Here is a 19433-nt window from a genome sequence, read left to right as displayed (position 1 = left end):
AACAGCGAAGAGCTGTACTGTGGTGTTACAGGAATGAACAAGAGCACCAAAACATGTCACTGTACAGATTTGAGGGTGACTCATTAGAAAAGGAAAGACTCATTATTGTCTGCATTACTAATAGAAAAGTAAAACATCTTAACCTCTCCATCAGACAGGAGACAGTATGGTGTTTCATCTTGACCTGTGAGTGACTTGGGATATAATTCCTAATTTTTCTTGAAAGCTTTTAAAAGTAACTGATGGGTAAACAGTCACCTCTTCTGTTCCAAAGGAAGAACGGACTCTACCTGGCACTCAGTTGCCCTGTCTTGCACTCTCACTCAAAAAGGCCAGGGTTACACGGCTCAAATATCTTCCAGTCAGACATAGCCTGGAGAGCACTGTTGTGTCAGGTGTGCCATGACAGTGTAGGCACATCTACTGATCAGCCATAGTGCAACGTACCTGCCTGCACACATACCTCTGGTCATGGTGACACATGACAGCAGTAAAAATTTGCATAGAATTTATTGCTGTTGCTATAGCCCAAATTAAATATTTGAACATATGAGGTTGTACAAGGTACAGAATGTAATCAGCTACAATGTCCAGAAGAAACCAACACAGCAGCAACCGTGATTGCCTGTAAGACAAGGTTTACATTGTTTCATATGTTTACCAGGGAACTGAAATTACCTGAAAAAAAAGACGGGGAACCACTATTTCTAGGCCTTCAGAGAAGGTCTCTCTACCCAAAACAGAAGCTGAAGAACACACAGAGTGAAAACAGTGAAAGACAACAAGAGAGAAGAGAGGCAGGGAGATGTATCTTCTCATCCTCTTTGAGACTTGCCCACTTTCTAGACTCTGCGTGGACAAGCAGCAGCAGGAGGTCACTCTGCAAGAGGATCCAACCTCATACCAGTTATGGTATGGGAGGACACGCACTTTGAAGGATCTATGTGCTAGTATGCCTGCCCTTTTGCACTTCCTTCATGATTCCCTTGCTGTACAGCCATTGCCATACTCTGCAGATAGGCTATTCATTTTAAAGTAAGAGTTGTCTTGCCCTAACCCTCTGCTTGCTTTGATTTTAGGCTCTATTTGGGGCTGCAGTCACAATACTCTCTTAAACTTGAAGGAGCGTTGCAAGAGCCAAGACTACTCAGTCAGTAGCACTTGCCCTGTCTTGCACTCGTGCCTGACACTGCCCCCACCACAATGAAATGACTATTAATGACATATCGTCTGTCCTGCCTGCCTTGGCATTGAGTGGGCACAAGAAGGGAGAAGAAAATGCACCAGTGGCGTTATGGATCACTTGCAGGTCTACCTGTCCTAAAGGCAGTGCTCCCAGGCTAATGCACTTTCCCTTGGCATCCTCCCTCACACCTGCATAAACACAGTGGGCACATATCCATACAGATACCCTGACCAAAACACACATAAAGATTCCCATGCATTCCTGTACTTAAAAGCCACCGTCACACACTTGCCTATATACTAAGACAGTCACAAACTGTCCAGCTGGAATATACCAGTATATGTTCATATGGCCCTGCTCGAGGAGTAAGCTTTGGTTTGTCTACTTAAGTGCTACAATATTCTTTGTGTGACCACTGCTTTTGCAGAAATCCATGGAACCAAGACATAACCACATTGCTGTTTGCACTTTTTACAGTTTTCTTGTTGTGATGCAGGAAAGAAATTGACCTTCACTTCCCAGGTATGGTAGGGCCTGATATCAGGTTGATGCCATTTTCTAGCACATAATACTTTTGGCAAATCCAGGTGAGGAATCTTGTTCATGGTAGGTTGGCTCCTGAAGAAACTCTCAGCCCTTTGATGATAACTGTCAATAACGAGAATGGTTATCAAACATAAAATGTAAATGTGGCAACTTAAGTGCTGGGGCTTTTTTATGGCATCCAAACACCATGCATCCAGCACATTCCCACCTCTTCTTTCCACAGGTATATCCAGTTGCTAGCTGGCCTTTCGCACACTGCCAGGGATCGCAAACCATTGAAGTAATTTTAGGAGAGGGATATGATATATTTTTTGGGCAAAAGAGTCATCTGCCACCATCTTTCCCTTTTAAATAAAGTCACAAAGACAGGAGAGTCTGGTAAGACACAGATTTGGAGCCACCTCCCAGAAGTGGAGAGAAGAGCAGAGAGGATATTTAGCTATAGAATATAGGTTTGCGAAGTACACGCACCACATTGTATGTGTTCAGCCCCGGTGCATCAAAGCCAGGAGACAAACCCTTGCGATCGAATGGGTAAAAGTTAAAGAGCTGACCATTTTGGGTCTCCAATGAGATGGAAGCAGAGCCCAGGTGAAGAACACATGGGAACTCCTTGTCAAAAACAACTTGGAAAACACGATCTTCCAGGTGGTTGAGCTTGATTGTCCGGTACTTTTCAGGAATCAGCTCTTCCACATGAGGCCCAAACTGCTGCATGACCAGCACACCACCAGGTCCAACTTTAATCTCATAAAAGGTCAGGTTGGAATAGGTATAGTAGCCAACATAAGGGCCTGGACTTGGAGCAGGAACCAAGCTTTTCTCTGCCTCTCTGAATGCTGTCTCCATGGCAGGAATGAGATACTCATATGTCTGAGTCACAATATCTCCACCCTGGGGCCTGGGCCCTGCCATCAGTACAATGAAGCTCAGGCGGAGCTTGGGGATAAGGGAAAAGGTAGCTGAATAACCGTCAAGGTCTCCGTCCTTCCTAATGACATCATATCCTGATTGCTCATTAATCTCCCAGGGTGTACCAGTCTTGTTAGCAAAGTATTCAGTGGAGCACTTAAACAGAGGGGTCAGCATCGTCTTCACTGTGTCAGGCTCTAGGAGACGACGGTGGTAGGTGCCTAAGAAGACCATTGCCAGCTTGGCAAGGTCGGCAGCTGTGGAGTACATCTGGCCGGAAGGCCTGTACCAGCCAAGGTCATAGAGAGGAGCCGGCTGCTGGCTGCCGTAGAAACCCACGGCCATCTGGGAGCGGATCGGTGGTGTGATGTCAAAGCCCGTGTCCTCCATGCCCAAGCGGTCTAGAATGTTCTCTGAGATCCAGCGCTGGTATTGCCCCTCAGCTGCGTGGTCGGCTAGCACGTGTGCCATCAGTGAGAAGGCCAAATTGCTGTAGTGGCATCTGAAAAGAAAGAGAAATACATCTGGATCACTCAGTGGTGCAGTGTGGGTGTGACTATGCAATAACAATGGTTAGGTCTCTCTTTTCTGGAATAAATTTGTCCTTTTATTAGATGACATGCTAAAGAGAGAGGAGAGATGAAGGAGGGACAGAAAATCTGTGTGTTGTTGCTTTGATTTGTTGTTAAGTCAAGAAGGATATATTTCTTGCAGGAACATAGGCAGAGCTATTTAACCACTATGTACAGAAAGAGAGCTGGAGATGGAAAACTAAAAAAACACCAAACTTTATGCAAAATCCTATATATTTGTATATCCTGACTTACTGTTTATAATTGTGCAACAAATAATATATCCATATACAAAGCAGCATCCAGCAATGTTTAGTCATTAAAGACACCTGAGTGCTTGAGTCTTTAATATCCATAAAGTGATCCAAGTTTTTACACTCGAGTGAAGTTTAACGACACAAATACCTGAATGGGCAACTTTTTTCAAAAACTTCAACCATTACCAGCTCATCCAGCTGGATAAAAGCATGATGAGTATATATATTTCTACCGCAACAATAAATACATTCTGGATCTAAAATTTTATACCTGAAAAGGAGTTGAAGTTCAACATACCCAGAAAAATATGTTAAAATTTTTATATCAATGAATGGGAAATTTCTTTAAGAAGAATGTTGTGAAGCATATCCAGAAACAGGGAGACAGAGTTAAAACTATCAACATGTCAAACAATAAGGGATTGAGATACTATCTTGTATGTCTGTATGTATCTTAATGATTAGCTTAACATAAATACCAAAGAAGGTGATGGTATTCAAGTCTTAAAATCCTTTAAGGAACATCTATGATAACCTACATGACATTGGATTGAACTAATACAAGGTTGCCATGATCAAACCATGGAGTTTTCTAAAAGTTTTTAAGCTTGCAGACTTCAAGTCATGGTGAATCCTCAGCAAACATAGGCAAATTATTTCAGAATGTAATTCTATTCCCTAAAAATTTTACAGACTTAGAAATTTTTTCCCAGTTAGTCTGAATCCTTTCTCTCACCAGCTATCCACAGCATTCAGTTCATAATTTTGAGTGTAATAGACATTTAACAGGCTATATAAATGGTAATGAACATTAACAGAACTTATAGACAATTTAGAGACAATGTCTACAGACACAGCATGATTTTAAACTAAATTTATGTGGTTTAAAGTGATAAAATTAACATACCTTTCCACTTCTGAAAGTCTCATTGGACCTAACTCTAGCAGTTTAATTTGCCTCATCTAGGCTTCTCACTCAGGTTCTGTACACATTATAAAATCACAGCATCACAGAATTATAGAATGTCCCAAGTTTGAAGGACCAACAAGGATCGTGGGTTCCAGCTCCTGTCCCTGCACAGGACACCCCGCAGGTCACAGCGTGTCTAAGGACATTGTCCAGTCTCTCCTTGAACACTGTCAGGTTGGGGCCATGACACCTCCTTGGGGAGCCTGTTCAGTGTCCAGCACCTCTGGGGAAGAACCCCAGGGTGTGGCACCTCGTCTGGTACATCTGCCCCGCTCACATGAGCGTGTCCGGGTCTGTGCCGAGCTGCCAGACACGGTGTGGGGGTGAAACTGGGCAGGTGCTGGCAGTGTCCTGATCGCCCCATGAGCTGGGACTGGGGTTGCTCCCAGACCAGATGCACCCAGTGTCCCCAGAGCGGTGGGTGACACGCTGAGCGTGGTCCTGGAGCTTCATCCTAGGGTGCTCTTGGAGTGTCTGCAGGAGTGAGGACGGACGAAGCATCTGCTGCCACCAGAGCTGTGCTCCTGATCTGTCACCTCACCTCTGGTGTTGGCTTCACCCAGGGGTGACACTGCAAGTGAGCTCTGAACCCTGCCCATGGGTTCACAGAACCCCAGAATGTCCCGAGTTTGAAGGACCCCCAGGATCATGGGTTCCATCTCCTGTCCCTGCACAGGACACCCCACAGGTCACCCCGTGTGTCTGAGGACATTGTCCAGTCTCTTCTGGAACACTGTCAGGTTGGGCCATGACACCTCCCTGGGGAGCCTGTTCAGTGTCCAGCACCTCTGGGTGAAGAACCTTTTCCTCATGTCCCACTGACCCTCCCTGGCACATCTCCTGCCGTTCCCTGGGCTCTGTCACTGTCACAGAGCAGAGCTCAGCCTGCCCCTCCTGCTCCTGCTGAGGAACCTGCAGCCCATGAGCTCTGTCCTCAGTCTGCTCTGCTCCAGCTGAACAAACCCAGGGACTTCAGCCGCTGCTCACACGGATTCCCCTCCAAACCCTGCACCAACTTTGCGTCCCTCCTCTGGACACTCTCCAGTAGCTTTATCTCCTTTTATCCCGTGTCCCCAGCCCTGCACACAGTGAATGCTGCAGGTGAGGCCAGAGCAGAGCGGGACAATCCCCTCCCTGCCCGGCTGGCCGTGCTGTGCTGGATGCACCAGGACACGGGTCCCTCTTGGCTCCAGGGACACTGGTGGCTCATGTTCAACTGGCCATCGACCAGAACCCCAGATCCCTCTCCATGGAGCTGCTCTCCATTAAAAAAACAAACAAAAAACAACAAAAAAAATCTACCCCCCAAAAAAACCCTCCAAAACAAACAAACAAAAAACTGCAACAACAACAAAACCACAAACAAACAACAAAACAAAATAAAAAACAACCAAACATACAAAACCAAAAAAAAACACAAAACCAAACCCTGGCACCTCCAACAGCCACTCTTTCTAGACTAAGACAGGATTGTGAGTAGATGGCTGAAGTTTTCTTTAGGAATGACTGTCTTTTACCCATTGGCCATGGAGACTGCAGATGGGGCTAGGATCAGTGAAGAACACAAACTCAGACCAAAAGGTTGTAAGTGAATATATCTGACCTAGTTCCTGGATCAGCAACCAAGACATCATCTTTCAGGAGAGCTAGAGCATCTTGTGTATTGCCCTTCCACAGCAGGCTGGTAGATCGCAGCCTCCTGGGCAGACCTGTTGCACGGAAAAGAGAAGTCAACAATTTGAAACAAATCATAGAATCATTTTGGTTGGAAAAGACCCTCAAGATCATTGAGTTCAACCGTTAAACTCACACTGTCACTAAACCATGTCCCTAAGAACATTATCTATAAATCCTTTAAACACCTCCAGAGATGGCGATTCAACCACTTCCCTGGGCAACCTGTTCTAATGTCTGACAACCCTTTCTGTGAAGAAATTGTTCCTAATATCCAATTTAAACCTCCCCTGGTGCAACTTGAGGCCATTTCCTCTTGTCCTAATACTTATTGTTTGGGAGAAGAAACCAACAGCAAAACAGTGAAGAATGAGCAAAAGGCAAGACTCAATGGCAAGATGGGAACAACAATGATGCACAGATGTGCTTTATACACGTCGCAGATGTGCTGCAAGGTTCTATTCACACTGGCCTGTAGGGTACAGTAGTCAAGCCATGGACCACTGAATCTGGGTGATGTATGTCCTAGCCCAGCACCAACTCTGGGTTGCCACATTTCAGTAAAAATACCTTGGTAAATGATTTTTAAAACCCCTGCATCCTCAAGTGTATTTTGGAAGAAAAAGGAATATCAAATGTTGGGAAAATCCCTGTCTGTATTTCCATGTGACTGTATTCCCTTGACTACAAAGGTGTGCAACTGTTACTCTAAAAAGGTTTTTGTTCTTTGCGTCTCACTACAGAGAGCTTGAACCTACCTGAACTATTCCAGACTTGGCCTAAAGTATTTTTAGCTTTTTTTTATTTTTTTTTTTCCAGCTTTAGCAAAATTTATTCTGAATGTGGAAATACTGAAGATCTTTTAGCTTTTTAAATCCACAACATTGAACATCGATTTCCTAAAAGCTTTTAGATGGGACTTTTAAAAATACCACAGTTTCCGTGCACAGAATCTATGGCTCACTAAGTCCAGAACTTGGATTACATCTGGTACGAAATCCTCATTGCAGTTTACAGCTGACTTTGATTTAGAGTTTAGGAGAAAATCAGGAAGGGTATCTGACAGAAAAATGACTTGCAATCATCTGCTCAGTGAGCATGTGCTTAACCATGGCAAAGCTGAATAAGTCTCTATTCTTTCATAGTAGCAACACGTTTTCTCAATTGGCCTGACCTGGGGATTTGAACTGGAACAAGAGCACTTTTTCTGCTTCTGGGCTGTAGTTATTTGTGCAGCTTAATGACCAGATAAGAGACGCACTGAGTATTTTCCAGTAGACAATGGGCTCCTTCATTTCCTACTTGCCACAATGACAGTAAAGAAATATTGCACCCCTGGGAGAGCTCACCAGCACCATGTCCGCAGTGCAGTGTATCTCTTGAGGTTCACTAGAAGTGATAAACCAGAGAATGTGTGAGCGCAACAGAAAATTCATAGTTGTTGATTTATACTTCGTGGGCTGCTAATTGACGTGACAAGCATGCTGTTAATAATTTACAATAGCATTTCTTATTGTGATTCATATACTTTTGAAAATCACAGTCTTAACAAGCTGGAACTTCCCTCTAGCAATGTACCCATCAAGTGTTGAGAAGAAAAATCTTTGGAGTTATTTTTGCAATATGTGATGTAGAAAAGCCCAGATAACAAGGATATATTATAGATCAGTTTGCACTGGAAGAATTGAAATGAAAACCACTTTACGATACATCACACAGTGGCTTTGATCTCAAAGCTGAGCAGAACCTATTCCTCTTCGGGTTTTGACAGACAGGAAATGTAACATGTGACCTCAACATTGATTTTATTTTAAGCTGGGATTTTGCAACTGTGCGTGTTCTTCTACTAAATTGTCAAGGTCCAAGGCGGCTGGTGTGCCCTGCTGGTGTGGTCTGGGAAATTTGGGCCACATTCTAAAAACAAACAAACAAAAAGACATAGGAACTTAAAAGGAACTAAAGGAGGGGCACAAATCTAGCATAGTGATGAAAGCAATGCAATGGCCACACAATACAAGCAATTATATTATGACACATTAGACTCTTGATATATGCTTCCTGCAAGTGTTTCTAGGGCAAACCTCACACCTCAGAAGGTGACAGGGCACTGCAGAAGGGCTGGGAGCTGCAGCCCCAGCACACGCTGCTCCTGCAAGGAGCATCCAGACCAGCTCCAGGTGCTCCTGAGAGTCAAGGGGACTAAGCACATTTGGTGCCCCTATGGACATCATCGGGCTGGCTGGAGCAAGGCCTGTGTCTGCAGGGAGGGGGGCTGGGCAGGGTTTGCACACGTCTTCCTTTCCATTTCCTTCCACCACTCTGGGTCATTTGTCTGTTTCTCGATTTCAGTTACATCGTTCCTCTTTGGGCAACTCTTATTTTGATACGGGGTTGCCTCAGGTGGTGCTGTACCTTGTCCTGAGGTACTGCAATTTGCCTACATGCTGTTTTGATCTTAGGTCCAAGTTTTAGAGCATTTATTCCAACCTGGAATAGTGCAGGTGCTCCAGTTTAATCAAAATGCCATGTAAGATATCAGCACAGTCTCTTTGGTCATTAAATTCTGGAATCTCTGAGTCAAGTATTACCAGCTTTATTTCTGAGAAAGGTTAAAGTTCTCCTGAGTCCTGTGAGCTCCTTTTAACTTAATGTAAGAGTTACCCAATTATGAAGGTAGCAGCAGATTAATAGTCTTCTGCCAGCAAGTACAAAGCTATTAATAGCTCAGGAATCCCAGATCAGGAACCACACTGACAGCTAATTTTATCTCAGTGATCAAGGTCTATCTGTTCAAAGCAAAGAGGTTTGGTGCCACTTTGACCCTCAACCCTACATCTCAGAAAAATGAGAGCATCCTAGGCTGGAAGACAAAAAACTGCTATGGAACCGGAGCCTGATTTCAGGTCATGCAACTGTATTGACAGAAATATATATTCACCTTGCACTGGAAAAACAATTGCCCTGCCCACAGTGCAGCTTTGCCCCCTTTCCTAGCAGGTGGCCTGGACAAGAGTTTCCTTTTAGCACTCAGTGAAGCTGCTGACAGCTTTGATCAAAGGGTCCTGCCTGTCCTCTGGAAAGTGCAAAGGTGTAGAGCCCATACTGGAAAAAGTCCTCAAGAGCAACATTTTTTAACCCTGACACATGACTGTGCTCCTTGTTTTCTCTTTCAACTGGCATAGTGATGGAGAGAGGGCAAGGTAGTAGTGTTGTCTCACCTGAGAGCTGGCTGGCCATTCTACGCAAGGTAACAGGTGATGGCTTAAGTGGCATTGAGCCTTTTTCCAAAAAAATGAGCCCATCTGCTGTGTATCTCTGTTCTGATTCCTTGAGCCTTCCCAGAGGGTTCTTTATAACAAAGTTCTGGGCATAACGTTCCAACGGGTCATCAAGAGATGTGACTTTTCCTTCCTCCCACATCTTATACAACATAATGGTGGGAAAGATCTTGGAGACACTAGCAATTCTGTAAAGGGACAAACGTTTAGAGAGATTAAGCATTAAGAAATCCATGAATCAAAAAGATCAATGGTCAGTACATGAGATCACCCAGCTGATCCAATGCCTGTAGCTTTATGTGCAACACTTTTGCTGATTCAGAAGTGAATCGCTAAAATGCAGGTAAGAAGCCCGAATTAATATCCTTAAGTCTGGCCTTTATGGACTGCAACACGACCTTCAGTAGTAGCTCCCTAATAGTGCAGTGGGCTACAGAACTTCTGTTTACTTAGTACGCATGACAATTTTTAAAAAATATTGCTTAGTAAATGCCATAACAAGTTGCAAGTAATTTATTGGAATTTTAAGGTTAAAATGCCACGAAGGTTTATGTTTCATATTCAGTGTTCATATTTGGGTGGCTTCAGAACAGAACCAAACTTACAAAAGGTCTTCTGGAACAGGACTCTGATTCTACTCTGTTTGTTTTCAGAAATGGAGTCATCATTAAGAGAGACGGCCAGGGACATTCATATGGTGCTGCTGGAGGTGAAGTTCTTGGACTAGTGCATGAGTGAAGGCATTTGCCAGGAACGTTTTCATTAATCAGGAACGAAAGTCAGAGGTTCAAAGACAACCAAACGTCATCGTAGTTCCAGCCATAAATTACACTGACTGGTGAAAAAGTTTCTTGGGGGCAGTCTCTGTGGTGCAATGGGCCAGCACATCCGGCTGTTAACAGGCAAGGTTGGTGGATCGAGCCCATCTAGGGACATGTTCCCCTTTCCCTTCCAATGGTGGGGGGGTTGGAACTAGATGACCATTAAGTCCCCCCCAACCCAAACAACTCTATGATTCTGTGATTCTGGAAGAAATAGCATGAGGTCATCTACACAGAGATTTAGTCACAATACAGAGGGGGAAAAAAGAGGTAATCACAGCTGCTAAAGCTTTCCAAAATTGTTTATGCTGAGGACAACACTTGACAGTCAGAGTGCAGTCCACATGTTTCAATATAGCACAACTGTAAGTCACTGAAAGGAGACTTATGTGTATCTTTAAAGGAAGTAAATACTTCCTTTGTATTTGTTCTTGTTTTTTTAACAAAAAAAAATCTTCGTCTAAAAAATAATGGCCAATATGGCTTTGACTTCACTGGGAGAATAAATAAGCATACAAGTCTACTTTATGTTCAGTAGATACCCTTCCCAAACTGCATTTTTTGCTACACTGAACTATTTTTTTCCAATCCTGTGACACTGTTTGCTCTCTGTTCACAAAATCTGTGCTAGCTCTCAGTCTTAGATTTGTGCCCTAGGCCTCCTCAAAGCATGGATACATTCCTATGTCAGGAGTAATATGTTTTCAGGTTCTCCAGGATGGTCGCCACTATTCTAATTTAAAATACTGTCAGATCGAGTTAAAAATTAAAAAAAAAAAAAAATATCCAAAGTTAGCAACTGAGTAAAGCACAAGTATATGTTAACTTAGGGACTAGCTGAAACACTGCCTAAGAAGTTTCGGTGAAACCCAGAAGAGGTTTCTGCAGTGGACCTGGACTGGTGGAATATGCAGTTTGTGACGTTGGCTCTATTTCCAGATATCAGACCTCTGTATGTGTATCTGCTCTGTTTCTAGGTCTCATGGCTGTGATACATCTGTCTCACCTGTAAATAGTGTACTCATTGGGCACCACTGAAGATGGGTCCGAACCATTCTTCTTCCCAAAGTTGCCTGTCCAAAGCACAGTGTCATTGTAGATGACAATGGCAGACATGGCAGGGAGACCAGAATTATGAATCTTTTGGCGCAGCATCATATCTACCTGGAGAATGAGAGGAAATTATGAATTTCCAAATAAAGAAGAGTCTTACAATGCATCTATTCTGCAACAGGCAGTAGAAGACCCAGACCACCAGCCCTCTTCACTTCCAAGCACTTGAAAGTGATTTTTTCAAATGTGTTTTGGCAAAACAAAATATTTTAACTGTACTCTTCCTTTGAATAGATTATGCTGAATTATCCAGTATCTTTCATTCAGTCTACATGTCCCCTGTGTAGAAGAATGTGGTGCTCATCCTTGTAATACTTTTGGTGCTTATATGGTTTAAAACAAATGCTAAAACTTAATAACTGTACATGTCTTCCTTTTTAAATTGTACTGTGCACATCTGTTATTTGCACTAGTCTTCTAGGTTCAAAGATGTATGAGAAAATGATCCAGACTTTTCAAATATCCCACGACACTTTTCACGCCATGGAACATGTTAGAGCTTGGGCTCCTGTTTAAACTGCAATCCAAGAAACAGCACTGACCAATTAGATGGCTGTGATTACTCTGTGATCCCTGTTGTGCCAGGGTTGTGTTGATCTAATCAGCCAGCTGTTCTCCACCCACCTCCTGCAAGCAGAATGCATTGATCCTGCTCTTTTATGACTTTTTCAAAGCTATTTTATCATCAAGCGTAAGTTATCTTTTGTATAGGAAGGTTGAGACATAAGAAATGGCCTTCCAGGGCAAGAATTTGAGACAAGGCCAAGCCAAGTCATGTTCTCAGGACCTCTTCATTGGATTGACTAGTGAGGTGCACTGACTGCCAGCAGTGAAAACATCCAAATTGTGCCAAGTCCTTCTGTAATGATTCTTTACCCTCCCCTCCCCATGCACCAGTGGCCCATCTATTATGGTTAGGTACATCAGCACCTCCAGAGAACAGAATGATCTCATGTCAGCAAGCATGGTCCACCTCAGAGTTTTGTCAGAGAGACTCTGGCATGCAGACCCGCCCGGACCTGCAGGTAGTTAACAGAAATACATGTTGCTCCTCTAGACTCAAGTGTCATTAAATCCAATAGTTCACCTTTGGATTTGGTCACTAACAAGACTCTTCTGAGGAAAATGTAGGTCTTTCTGATAAACAAAAGTATTCACCCTTAGAAGATAATTATTTCCTTAAGCCTCATGCATGAGTGAACGTCACTTTCCTGTTTCAGGCTGCTAGGAAAAGTCTGCCCTGTGTGCAGCGGCATCTGGTACTGCCCAGAGTACGAGTTCAGGGTCCCTGGCCTGGCGGAGGTTAGTAATTCGCCTTAGGTAGTGCAAGATCTTTAGTACGGGTTCAAGTGTCCACAGACTTTGGGAGAACCTAAGGGTGCCTGAAGATACACTTCTGAGGTGCTGGTGCATAAGCCCCCTTCAGATACCTATCTCTTCCTATGCATCTAGTGATCAGGTTCTCCATGCCTTATTCCATCTGCAAAACAGGAATAGTTTCACCAGCCTACTTCAAAGAGGTGCTTGGATACTTCAGTCCTGAGGAGCGCAAAGAAGGGAGGTTAGATGAGTCTCTGATGGACACTCAATGTTCTGCACATTCCTCAACCTCTCTGACTTGACTTAGTTGAATAATAAAATATCTCTCTACAGTAACCCCAGAGACAGCAGCAGAGACTTCATGAAATGGATGTGAAGTGATAGCAATTGAAATTCAGTGTAGATGAAGTGATATGCGTGCAGGAAAGCAACCCTAACTTCACTACACATACACACAGGTGGGCAGTGATCTGGTCATTAGCACTTAGGAACAAGACCTTGGGACTATGACGGATGCTCCTATGTAAACATTTGTGCAGTGTCCTATGGCAGAAAAAAAGGTAAAACAAATATGAGGGCTTACTAGAGAAGTAACATAAAAAAACCCAGAAAACACCATTTTATCACTGTGTAAATGGCTGATCCACTTGCACCTTAAAAATTATATACAGTACTGATTTCCTGCATCTCCATAAGAGCATGCCAGAGCTGGAAAAGATTCACAGAAGGGTAAAAGGAATGATCAGACTCGTGGGACAACTTCTATTATGAATAATTAAGCTACCCATGAGAAAGAGACAAATAAAAGGCCATATTAAGCGACAGGGGTCTACAAAATCAGAAGTGTCCTGTTACAGCATGGTCGTCTTTATGGTCCATATGGTCAGGGCATGCTGCAGTATTTCCTCATTGCAAACAGGCCCTCCCAGAATTTCAGACAGTGCTAACATTTCAGACACAGTATATCATACTCAAGAAAAGCAGAGCTCTCTCTCATTCAAATGCAAGACCTCTTCTTCTCCTCCTTCCCCTTCTCCTGCCTCTTCTCCTTCCCCTCCCTCTCCATTTCCTTCCTTGAAGTTATCTACAAGTAGCTTTCTAATTTTTAAATAGTGGCATGGGCAAAGCCAGCAAAGCAATAAAATAGGGAATTGGCAGTCACGGATGAATAGGAACGAGTTACACGAGTCACCTGCTTTCCAGGACATGAAGGTTGCCTAATAGTAGACAAGATGCCAAGAGCCATCATTTTGTGCTGATGTGTGCTCACCAAACCTTCTGATGGACAAGTAATAATGTTTCTTCATCAAAGCTTATGCTTTAGATAACTGCTTATTTATCTGTTGTGTATGTTCAGTGAAGAAGTTTTATATACCCATTTCTAGATTCACATGTTCTCCACCTCCCCAGTTCCCCACCTCTTTCCCCAGAGGTGCTGTGGGGCAAAATACACATTGTCCCCTTTACACCTTCAGAAAAGCAGTCATGAGCTCTGTCTCCCTCTGTTCCCTTCTCCTCACAGACCTTCTCCAACGCATCCTTCAGAATAGGGATTGGGTGGTCCAGCGGTACGGGTTCAGGATAGCGGGGGCACATCTGCACAGCTTCTGATCTCACTTCTTCCACAGACAGGCCTGGAAAACATTTCAAAGATGGTGCACATGACTTGAATAGACACACTAGAAAGCTTTAATGTTACCCAGCAGTCAGCACTAGCTTTCTTGCTTGTGTTGTCCAAAGCCGAAGGACACTTCTGCAGACACTAAGAGACAATCTTGAATTGTTTCTGTCTCATGTAAAATGGAACTTGAAGAGTTCACTGTGCTCTGTTATTGTTTAGTCCAACATGGTGTAGCACACGGGTTGGACAGGAGCTGCAATAGGCTTCAACTGACTCTGCAACCCAGAAGAGTAAGCAACTGGGACTAATGAAGACTCCATCAGGCTCCTGACAGTGGGCTCAGACGACATGAAAGTGCCCTGCCCTTTGTCTAGGGCAAAGTCTGAGTGTGGGTTCAGGAGGACGGAGTTGTCCCATGCATATTGTAACCTCAGAAAATGTTTGTAGAAGTGAATTTTGAGTGCCACATGAAATCTAACTCCATAGCAACAGTTGACAGGCTCATATCTAGTGTATTAGCTGTCTTCTGAATTAGCTGTATCCTCCATATCCCAGAGACATATCAGAAATTTCTGTAGCAAGCTAAAATATTTAAACTTGTTGAAAGATGGGAACTCTCTTACATGGAAGCACTATTTTCCTGGTTGTTTCCAAGCTGTTCTATAATCACAGAATTATGGAATGATTTGGGTTGGAAGGGACCTTAAATATCATCCAGTTCCAAACTCCTGCCATGGGCAGGGACACCTTCCACTAGACCAGTTTGCTCGAAGCCCCATCCAACCTGGCCTTGAACACTTCCAGGGACAGGGCAAACATACACACAGCTCATCTCTTCATGGACAGAGGTTTTCTGCTCTCTAAGCTGTAAACAAAATGCCTATCTATCTTTTCACTTACCAACTGAGCATGAAGTACTGGAGATACAGACAAGAAGACAAATAGCACTATGAAAACTTTGAGGTGAATGGGGATATATACACAACCCAGGTAACCTCTGATACTCTGTGATACAAAGGTAGGGTCTGAAACCTTTTCAGACATTGGTCTATGAAGTACCTCTGGAACCTTCACCATGGATTTTATGCCACCTTAATGCTACTTAAAGCTCTGATCCAGTTATACTGTATTCTTGCATGTACAATGCTTTAAGTCTGTTGGCTTTTGTATGATCAACATACAGGAATTCTAGTGTGAATCAGGGTCTTGAGTTGGTTCAAAGTTCTAAGATTAGGTGAATGGGAAAGGAAGCAAACCCATAAACTAAAGCATATGGTAAGTTGAAAACAAAAATCTGTTCTAAATTGTAGTGACTTTTACAACAGGACGCTAAAGAAAAAGATAATGTAAAATGAAATGTATCCTTGGTATATCAATTAACGTAGGTTAGTGTCAGAAGTAATGGAGGTTCTCTGCACACCAGCAGAGTTACATGGTACTCCATCAACACAACGTTCACCTCCTCTGTGTCACTGCTCCAGCTAGGAGAAGGTAAATATTTGTGCAGTTTGGGGAAATCCTCTGAGGAAAATCATTCACGTGAGCAGAAAGGCATTTACTGGTATCACAAATCTCTGTGTCAAACCGTGGTCTAGTTTTAAGATGACTACTCACTGGGCTCCACCTTGGGGAGGCTGTACTGCCACAGAAAGCAGCCCGTCATTGCAACAGACAACAGGAAGAAGAACATGGCCAACACGTGAATCCACTTCACCTCCATAACAGTGAGCTTGAGAAGGCTGCGGCTGCTGGATGCCGGCTGCAAGCAGAAAAAGAGATGGTCTCAGACAGAGAAAAACTGCCTCTCATTCGCAGCAGCGGGGTGAAAGAGGCACACTGCATTGGAGAAGCTGCTGCAGGGACATGGACTGATTCCAGTACTGTTGCAGCATCAGAGCTGGGCACACCGGGCCACATTGAAGTAATTGGAACCAGATACTACTACTTCTCTTCCAATGGGGTTTGCAAGACGTTACTCTCCCCACTTATTGGCCTTGTTGGTTCTTGCGATGAAAACCATCCACTTCTTTTACCTTTTACTCTCCCTGCAGAGGAACCTCTCTAGCCCAAGCTGGATTTTCTGTTACAACTCTCATCTCATCCCTTCTCAACCATCATGACTTATTCCTGGATAGTTTTTCAATCCCTTTTTTCCAGAGTCCAGCATCTGTTCATAGCATCCACCAGTCAGATCATCTGATCAGATCCAGCTTTTACAGATGAATTATTAAATTTTCCACCATGTACTGCCCTTGCCCTTCAATTTTGTGCCTGCAGTTCCCATTTTATCATGTACCATCTGCAAGCCTGGCATTTACAGATGCCATGTTTTGGAAAACTGGGTAATATTTTGGGTTTGTGCAGCTCTCACAACACTGGAGACCATCCAGGTGGTGATACTACCATATAAATATTGAAGAAAAACAAGGAAGAGATGACAAATGATGAGGTGCCTAAGAACGAGCAGTACTCTCTCACTGACTGTAGGAGGTCAATAGGGTGCTTTTGAAAGTTTGGCAATTAATGTTAGAAAACATATGGCCTACCATTTGCATCCAATACGGTCCACATTCCAAAGCTGTTTCAGGTTGTCTGGACCCACTTGCAGAACAGACAAACTAAAATATTCCTTTTAGGTTTCCACATGGCCCTTTTTTTTCTTTTCATTTTTTTTGACATACAGGACAGTTAATGCAAAAGATTCTGCAAGTCAACTGGGCCTTGTCACTCACAACAAGGGCATCTGCAGACCTGCTTCCAGACTTGCCCGTGGACCTGTGGCTCTGTGAGGACCTGGCTGGGGAATCTAGGCCCTGCTGAAAATCTAGGTTGTGATTCCACTCTCTGTACAGTAACAGAAATACGTCACAATTACTTCTGAAGGATTTTAGTCTGTTCAGACATTCCCACATACATTTCTAAAGGCAAATTACTTCAGGGTCTTCCATAACATAATTAAGACTTCAAGGGTGTTTTAAGACCACACAGGTGCCTGCAAATCCCCTCAGAGCGGAGCCTGCCATAGCACACATGCAGTCTGTACTCCAGCTGTCAGACAGAGTTACACGATTTCCTGAATAAGGAAACTACATTTTGACACCAAATCCAGCTTGGGTTGGATATGCACAACCACATATAGTGCGCTGGTAAGCAGGAGTTCATACCAGTACAAGGAGAAGCCTGTGTATTGATAACTCTTTAATCACCCTCATGCTGGCAGGCTTCAGTCTGTGCAGGATGTCACCTGGAGCTGCAATGAGACACTGTTTTCCTGCAGCAAGGAGTGCGAGAGGGCCCGCTTTGCCCTGGAGTAGTCATGGGGTCACTTTCATGGATTTAGTCCCATCATAATAATATGAGTCCCCTACCATCCTGCAGGTCCTCTGTTTTTCTGCATCCTTCCTTGCTTCACTGAGAAACCCTGATCCTTGGGTCCCTAAGTGCTGGATGAAAGGAAAGGATTTTCTGGCATATGCCTCATCTCGTGAACTCCAGACTCCCTGGACCACTGAGGACCCAAAGATACCAACACTGAACTCTCACCCTTTAGACAAAACTCACTTTTACCTCCTATGGATGATGAGTGCCCTGAATGTCTGTTTTGTTCTCTGACCCATAATCTAGTGGCAATGCAATGAAACCATAGCAATGTTATGAAACTAGAGACACGGATCTCTCTTTTATTGGTGGGACACCAAACATGCAAAAGTGTGAGGGATACTCATCATCCTGTGGAGGTGCTCTATTCGCTAAGCTGCCTTTCAGGAAAAATTTCACTCTTTCGCTATACCCGGGAGGCTGTCAGACAGACAGATAACTGCAAACAGAACCCTCACACTTCCCACTGCAGGACCCGTCTGGTCTCAGCTCTCCTTCAGCTGAGTTCTCCATCTCACGTACATTGCTCGATGACCGTCACTACTAACAGCACAAAAACAGCAAGCTACCAAGCTCTTAGACACATGCAAAGGAATACAAACACATGCAGGAACAAGTGCACACAGCTGCCCATGGGTAGGTGAACTCTATGCTACATTTTTCCCCCCTGAGCTTTGAAAAATTAGGATGAGGTGGGGAAAGAAATGGGTATTTCACATACACCACCTAGATAAACTGTCCTGCCCCACCATGGCCATCTAGGCAAACCAGCACAGGCCCTGCGAGCTGCTCAGAGACACAGCTCAACACCAGTTATTGAGACCCAGAAAGAGCCCCAGTCCCCTGCACATACCATCACCAGGAGTCTCAGTCCCAGAGGCTGTTGTCAGGCATCCCAACATGTGCGTGCTGTAACAGAATCACGGCGTCTGATCTCAGCCCCAGCAAGGGGGGAGCACAGTGCCTTGCCATGCTCCAAAATGCAGCTGCTTACTGTTGGCAGGTGCTGCTCAGTCACTCTGCATGAAGTGGATGTTTTTAGCACCCGGACAGTCCTGCTCTGGGTTTCCCTGTCCATTTGACCTATTCAGAGCCTCCAGAAATTGCTGCTGACCTCCCCTGCGCAAGGAGATTAAGTGACAGGGACAGAGTGGCATTTGCTCTCAGGAAAGTGCCTGAGAGATTGAATGTTAATTCTTCCTAATGCTCCTCTGCCATGTGTGTGAATCACAGCTGAAACCATGAGGGCTTCGCAATCTATTTATAGCAGCTTCATCTTCTCCTGACATCTGAACAGGAGGTGATTAACCCATGAGATGGACAGCCCCTGTGTGCCTCCAGCCGACACCCCTGGAGGGGTTTGGGAGGGGGCAGGCTGGGCTGTTTGCGGGAAGGGGCAGTGGAGGAGCTTAAGCCAGGAGCTCAGGCACTCTCTGGGCTTAATCCTGAACAGCCTCCTGGAGTTCCCCTGCAGCGAACAACAAGAGAGTAATTCCCAGCTAGCAGGCTCACTAGACAGAGATGGAGCTGTTATTTTCTCTCCCCTTGGCTGCTGGGGACTCTGAAGGATAGTGGAAGGTTGTGATTTGCATGAGGTGAGCCTTACCCGCAGCTGTAACCCATCCATGGCTGCTCAGGAGCCTCTTCTCATCCCCTGTGCTGCTGGTCTCCCCACTCCCCCCAAAAAAAAGGCTTATAAGAACCTGTGATGAAGAGAAAGAAAAAATTAGTGCAGGAAAAACAAATAATCAGAGCACACAGAGGGAAGCCCAGAGTAACAAATCC

The 19433-nt window shown here is 44.2% G+C and overlaps 1 protein-coding gene across 2 annotated transcripts; it reads right to left on the bottom strand.

Moving 5' to 3' along the window:
* Positions 1 to 491: 491 nt before the first annotated feature.
* On the bottom strand, positions 492 to 19353 carry LACTBL1 (lactamase beta like 1). 2 transcript variants are annotated; one of them, XM_005512402.4, is made up of 7 exons: positions 19255 to 19353; positions 15885 to 16029; positions 14174 to 14283; positions 11223 to 11380; positions 9336 to 9583; positions 6047 to 6152; positions 492 to 3146 (listed from the first exon to the last, which is right to left on the bottom strand). In XM_005512402.4, the coding sequence occupies exons 1-7, from the start codon at positions 19273 to 19275 to the stop codon at positions 2168 to 2170; spliced, it is 1767 nt and encodes a 588-aa protein (XP_005512459.3). In that variant the 5' UTR covers positions 19276 to 19353; the 3' UTR covers positions 492 to 2167. The 2 variants fall into 2 exon arrangements, with proteins under 2 accessions (XP_005512459.3, XP_064894272.1); XM_065038200.1 differs by lacking the exon at positions 19255 to 19353 and adding an exon at positions 18502 to 18872.
* Positions 19354 to 19433: the final 80 nt, after the last annotated feature.

Source organism: Columba livia, chromosome 21, assembly GCF_036013475.1.
Source record: "Columba livia isolate bColLiv1 breed racing homer chromosome 21, bColLiv1.pat.W.v2, whole genome shotgun sequence".
In the NCBI taxonomy this organism is placed as follows: domain Eukaryota; kingdom Metazoa; phylum Chordata; class Aves; order Columbiformes; family Columbidae; genus Columba; species Columba livia.
Note: the sequence above shows the minus strand (reverse complement) of the source record. Positions and strands in the feature narration are given on the sequence as shown.